Source organism: Miscanthus floridulus, chromosome 18 (genome assembly GCF_019320115.1).
Source record: "Miscanthus floridulus cultivar M001 chromosome 18, ASM1932011v1, whole genome shotgun sequence".
Taxonomy (NCBI): domain Eukaryota; kingdom Viridiplantae; phylum Streptophyta; class Magnoliopsida; order Poales; family Poaceae; genus Miscanthus; species Miscanthus floridulus.
In genome coordinates, this window is record NC_089597.1 from 23530266 (window position 1) to 23537321 (window position 7056).

Here is a 7056-nt window from a genome sequence, read left to right on the forward strand (position 1 = left end):
GTTCGAGCTATCCCCTGCGGATTAACATGACAAAAGATAAACCTTGATCTCCAACAACATATGTCAGTGTTCCAGGTAAGGTACTAACCTCGATCTGAGTCATTACTCCAGCAACGGCGGTTTTCAACCTCTTTATTTCCCTGGTGGTGTCTTCCTCCTCAACAACTACTACCTCTTCCCCGCGTTTTCGGAGAATCCGGACGGACTGGGGTTTAGGTGCGGCACGCTCGATCTCCACAACCTCGTCCTCTTCCGCCGTCGCTTGAGGCATCACTGGGGGGCTCCGTGGTCGGCCAGCTGCGCCGACCACTCCCGGCATCCCCGCGGGTGACGATGTTTGCTCCTCGGCCGTTGGCGGAGTTGCATCCATAGCCTCCGGTGCATCAACAGCTGCAGTTTCTGCTACCAAAGCATCGACTTTTTTAGTCGTAGTCTTGGTCACGGTCGCCGACGCGCCTGTCGTATGCGCCAACGATTCACCATCGCCAGGAATGCCGGCAGCAGTGGCTGGCCCGTCCTCTGTTCGTCGAGCACTTAGGGACTCCCAGCCGGGAGCAGTTGTCATTTTTTCTTCTGAGGTCACGGGCCTCGGCGTTGCTCTGCGTAATGTTGGCTTGTCAGTAACCAAGAAAAATCAAGGAACAATATTATTACTCCAAGACAAACATACTTACGGTTTCGTCTTTCGATTGATTTTCTTGAATCGGCGATGCCTGCTTGATCCCCCGGGTGCGGCTGCCTGGTCAGCTCGATGGGAGGACCCCTGCGCCTCTGCAGCAGGCTACTGCTCTTCTCGGCGCTCGGGGGCCCCACCTTCTGTGTGTGGTTCTGTGGTTATCCCCTCTTGTTGCTCGGGGACTCCAGAAGTTTGCGTCGCCGAGATTTCCGTCGTTGCCCGAACATAACTTTCCCTTGCTTGCTGCTTGAGAGCTTCAGCGTCCGCCGATGCCTCCTTCGTGCTCGGCGGAAGCACTGACTGGTCCTCGTCATCATCCAACCACTCCAGCACGGCGGTTCTTCGTGGTCGAACTGTTCGGTCTTCACCAAGAGAGATGCCGCCTGCTTTGTGTGCATGAGAGCTTGCGGTTTTCCTCCTCTTTTGGACCGGCTCGTCTACTGCCGGCCTTTTGCCGTGAATCTTCTCTGATACTGGGGATGGACTATCCGACGAGGAGCTCGGCTCTTCCTCTTTGGGCTGTAGCGGCCGCCGAATGTCCACCCCTTTTGGCCAATCGGCTCTCGGCACGTTTGAAAAGTATATTGCCCTATCCTGCGAATGGATCTTTTCATAAGTAAGTCAGTCCTATGCTCGGCAATTAATGCCTGTTAGACGCGAAGCGAAATGGTTACCTGAGGAGGTGGATTGGTGTAGTTGAAAGCCTTCGTTCCTTTTGGCCAGTTGAATGAGACATTCGAAGTAAATAGGTCCATGGCACGGTCTATCACTTCCTTCTTCGTCAGACGGTCTGTGTTTTCCCGGGTACCGTCGTTGTCACCTTTATAGTCAAATGCCGGGTGGGCCCTCTCTTTGCAGGGCTGAACGTGCCGCACTATGAAGCTAGCCGCCACCAGTTCACCCCTAAGCTCAACGCCCTTAATCAAGTCTAGCAGTTCCATTACCTGCTCCATCTCAGCATTGTTGGGTCTCTCCGACCAGTTAATATGATTAACCGGGATGTGATGGACGTCACATTGAATCATTGGGTGACTTTGTTTAATATAGAACTATCTGGCATTCAAACCTTTAAGGGAGGTATTTAGTGGTACACTGATATATTCGCTGGCCATCCCATCCCTGAGTTGCAGGTACACGCCGCCGACCACCTTGGAACCGCTACCCCCCTTCTTCTTCAGACAGAACAGGCGCCTGAAGAGATTGAAGTGCGGAAGAACACCGAGAAACGCCTCACAGAAATGGATAAAGATAGAAACATGCAGAATGGTGTTGGGATGCAGATTACAGAGGCTAATCGCCCAAAACTCCATAAGATCCCTCAGAAAGGGGTGGACAGGAAACCCTAATCCTCGCCAGAAATAATCCTCAAATACTACAGCCTCATCGGTATGTGGTGTCGGGAAGGGCTCACCACTAGTTGGCCGCCATCCAGCAGTGAGGCGGTCTAGGAGAACGCCCGCCGCCACCATCCTATCGAGATCCACCGCCGACATCTTCGACGGCACCCACTCCTCGTCGCGGCTGGCTCCGGTGGCCACTTTCTTCGGCTTTGCGGCTCCTTTTTTCGGTGCCATTTTCTCCGGATTGGAATTGGGTTGGAGGCGAGTGCTCGTGATGGTGCGGAATGTGGAGCATAGGTTTTGCGAATGAAGGAAGAAAGGCAAACTGAGTGAGGTAGGAGGCGGTGTATGTGGCGGCGCGGTTATAAAGCACTTCCTCCAGTTTTCATTGCGCCTGAGGGTTTTTGGGAAACCGTTCCCGCGATCAGCGCTACTTCGACTCCTCCAAAATGGTTTAATGGGCCACAACTTGGGCTATTACGTAACAGTAGCCCACGCCACTCATTTATCGCCGCCACCTATTCTCCGATTTCTCCGCAATTTAATGAGGCTCAATAACCGATATTGCACAGCCATTACTCTGATTTTTCCACCACGGCTTGTTTATCCGATATCTACGCCAGAAACACGGGGACTGGCTATTTGCTCGGACGATTTACTAATTTCTGAGCCTGGCACCACGTGACTACGTCACCTACTGTCAGGCTCGAGGACTAAGTGGGCACACTTCACCTTGCGGTGAATGTGTTCGTTTTTCATCTCGAGGCTACCTGCTCAGTTTTTTCATTATTTTCTGAGCCTGGCACCACGTGACTACGTCACCTACTGCCAGGCTCAGGGACTAAGTGGGCACACTTCACCTTGCGGTGAATGTGTTTGTTTCTTCTGAGAGACTCCGAGCTTCTGGGAGATAAAACCAGGTATCTTTACCATCGCTGTCGGACTCTAAGTGGGCACACTTCATTTTACCATGCAGGAATTTTCAATTTTGGACTTGAGCTCCTTACACCCTTATGACAAGCCGTGCTCGGAACAGCCGTGCTTGGAACACACTGCTCGACGATGTTGCACGCTGCTCGGCAGTTGCTCTCAACTGCTCGGCAACTCGTTATGGTGGTCAGACCATGATTTGGACAGCTCGGTTTTGGTTCGCACCTGCTCAGAAAAGCTCAAGACGGCGTTGCACAACGGGTACAAGGCGCTCGGGGACTAGCTGTGGGGGGTACGACCCCGGATACCCACGGCAGGCCACATGGGCTACGCCTTCAGGGGTGGTCCAGCCCACGAGAAGGAGCCTTGCGGGGCACGATTCTGCTCGGCGCCTCCCGCAAGGCATGGGAAGGATATCCGGAAGATGTCACGTAGCCTGATAGGATATGCACGATCCCGTATTTCTTGTAATCTGTTATTACTTTCCGGTTATCTCTCAGATCTAACCGTCCTGTAACCTTGCCTCCCGGACTATATAAGGCGGGCAGGGACCCCCTACGAAATCACGGCAAATCATACGATAGCTAATACAAACCAACAGACCACATGAGTAAGGTATTACGTCATACTGACGGCCTGAACCTGTATAACTCGTGTGTCTCTGTTGCCTTCTTGTTCTTGATTACACGCTCCTCTGCCGATCAATCAACCATTGCGGGGTGCCCCTCGGTGGACTGCCGACGATATTCTGTCGACACTATACTATTATGTATTGTGACTTGTGAGCTACTGTGTAGTGTACACAGTCCTACAAAACTCTCTATAATGTAATTGAGATTGATAGATTGTGTGTGTTGTGAACTAGAATTTTGTTTAATTCTCTGCTAGATGAATCATTCCTTGTTGCTAACATGGAAATATGTGTGGTAGATTTGAATTTGAATTATACGTATTGTTGTGGTCACTATGATGTATTACTTGATCTCTCCTAAATATTTCAGCGAGTACCCAATACATGTTGGGTGCGTGCAGGCACGGTTACAAAATCTTACCCACTAGCCTTTACGAGTACGGGTAAGAGTTAAAGTTTTGGGTATAGCCGTGGCTAGGTAAATGCTCTACCCGTAAATTACTCGACCCACTGTCATCCCTAACTGATCTATACCTGCAACACTCCAGTTCGACAATTATCACAACGTGGTGAAATTTCATCTAGCAAAGGCGAAGAGATGATGGCAAGTATGCTCTCATCGTTAGATAAAATTTCAGTGGTGATTCTTCATCTAATCGTATACCAATCCATGATTTGTGTGGGTGTGGGGCTCTCAATACCGAGGCAATGAAAAAAGCGAAAGCACACCGAGGCCAAACTGGGCCGGGCTGGCCCGAATTTGTATGGCCATTATTCACAGCATGGTACTCCTAAACCAAAAGGAAAAAGTCTACTTGACCCCCCATGTATCATACTTGGTCTACTTCACCCCCTCAACTATGAAACCGTCTGTTTTACCCCCTGAACTTTCCAAAACCGTCTATTCTACCCCCTGGGCGGTTTTCAGCGGCGGTTGCTACAGTAACGGCGTGTTGCTACAGTAACAACGGATTTGCTGCAGTACTGTAACGGTGCTGTAGCAAAACCGCCGCTGAAAACCGCCCAGGGGTAGAATAGACGGTTTTGGAAAGTTCATGGGGTAAAACAGACGGTTTCATAGTTGAGGGGGTGAAGTAGACCAAGTATGATAGTTGGGGGGGTCAAGTAGACTTTTTCCTAAACCAAAATGTTAATTCGACCTCCTCCAACTTTCGTCGAAGTCCTATTTACCTCTATGAATAAAAAATGGTTTTTTAACCTCAATCAACTTTTGAAACCCTTCGAGTTTACTCCCCTGGCTGGTTTTGAATGCGTGAGGCCAAGTGAGCCATCACAAGTGCTTGAGAGAGGTAAATCAGACTCCATTGATAGTTCAATGTGTCAATTAGATTTTTTTAAAAGTTAAACAACTATTTTCTAGATACTTTTTTCTATAAAAATATATGCAATTAAAAGCCTAGAATATGATTGTCTTAGAAAATTCATAGGAAAATTGTTTTAGCTTAGACTAGTTTCATATTTTTCCTATAATCATGCTATATATTGTAATAACCATACTCCATATCTGTCCCGCAAAGAGTCATTCTCACTTCTCAAGAAGTCAAATATTTTTAATTCAGACCAAATATATATAAGAGACTATTAATATTTATGGTGCATAATAAGTATTGTTAGATTAATCATTTAATGTTTTTTCATAATAAACTTATTTGAAGACATAAATATTGCTAATATTTTGTACAAACCCTAGTCAAACTTAAGAAAGTCTGACCTACCCAAAACCTATGCTACTTTCTTTTTGGGACAGAGTAGTGGACCCTAGACTAACAATGTTTGCTAGTATAAAAGATACTTAGTCTTATGAATGCAAGAGATGGACTTGAGCTAGGCTAAGGTGGAGATCAAACAACCAATAGCTCAAAGGAAGATCATAGTGGGGCGTTGAAGACAAACCATGAAGCTCAAGACATCATACAAGTGAAGCTCGAACAAATGGACATGAAGAAATGCACTCAGTCGAGCATCATAAAGGTGCACCAGATCTTTTCGGTGTGCATCGGAGCCCTCTGGTGAAGGCACTAGAGAAATGAAGTGGACCCAGTCCAAGGTAGAGTTAGAAGTAGTGCATTTGTGTACTTCTGGTGTTGGCACCAGAGATTAAGTACAAAGGTATTGCACATGAGTAGTGGGGAAGAAGAGAGAACCAACGCTCTCTAGTGTGGCACCAAAGATTAATGCACAGGAGATTAACGATGCAGTGTAGAGAGGTCCTAGTCCTCTAGACAGTGCACCCGAATTGTCCTGTGGGACGGGCACAGGAGAAACCATCGGATAAATAGGCCTCCAAGGTCAGCAGGTCAACAATGGCTAGTCGACGTGGTAGGGGCACCAGATTTCTCAGCTGTGATCACAGCTATCATATACTAACTTCAAATGCTACCCAAGGGTCCAATGGCTATTTGGGTTGGTTTGGGCCATATATACCTCTATACCTAGCCATTCAGAGTGTGTTAGAGCTTGCCAAAGCTATAGTTGAATTGACGAGATTCATCCATTTGTGCTCTAGCCACCATATGCGTTTAAGAGAAAATTAGTCGATTAGCTAAAATTTGTGCCCGCATTGTTGGATCTCAACCATGGACAACATTTATTTTCTCCACACGGCGTCGCCACTAGACAGCAACAGTCAATCTTCGTTGACAGTACGACACTTCTGTTTTTGAAAGAAGAACACAACACTACAACAGACAACACTCTGTGACTATATATGATTATTACTACGAACGTAACTCTGACTCTGTTGCAGATCCTCGTCACCCATAGTTCCGATCCATACGTCATCCGGCCGCACAGCAACAAATAAAAGGCGCAAGAGCGAGGGTTAAAATGGTGGTTAATGGTGCTGAGGATCGGGCCCGCTGGGGCTCGCCCTCTTCGACTCGAAGTAGGCCGCGGCGGCGGCCGCGGGGCGAGTGAGCCGCGGCACGCTCACGGCAGCAGCCGCTGTCGTCGTCACCGCATCCGCTGCCAAACTCGCGGCGGCGCCGGCCAGCATTTTCCGCCCGGTGATCACCACAGCAGCGCGGCGGCGACAGTCAGGCTCGCAGTGGCTGCGGGCAGCGACGACGGTCGTGGACAGGAGGAGCACGGCGCAGAGCAGCACCTTCATCAGCGTATTCGAGTTGGTGGACGCCATGGCAGCAGCTTGTGCTTCGTTCGGCTTGGTGTACGTACGTGCGTGGTCGTCGTCGTCCTCGTGGAATCCTAGAATGTAGGAGTATAGCTATCTAGCTTTGCGTTGTGTGTGGCAGCTAGCTTCGATTCGATTGCTTTGTTGTGGTAGTTACACGATACCGATGGAGAATTTATAGGCTGGTGCAGTTTGTCCGTTGCATGCCTTGATCAGGAGCTGGTGGTTAGTTATTGCTGCATGCAATAGCATAGCAATACAGTGGTGGAGGTGGAGTGGAGGTCCCTCTGTGCCGCACTGCCACACGATAGACGATGGTGAGCTCAGA

General features: G+C 48.9%; 1 protein-coding gene across 1 annotated transcript; it reads right to left on the reverse strand.

The window, feature by feature from the left end:
- Positions 1–6198: 6198 nt before the first annotated feature.
- Positions 6199–6843, reverse strand: LOC136519989 (uncharacterized). The gene has a single exon (XM_066513390.1). The coding sequence runs from the start codon at positions 6732–6734 to the stop codon at positions 6432–6434; it is 303 nt and encodes a 100-aa protein (XP_066369487.1). The 5' UTR covers positions 6735–6843; the 3' UTR covers positions 6199–6431.
- Positions 6844–7056: the final 213 nt, after the last annotated feature.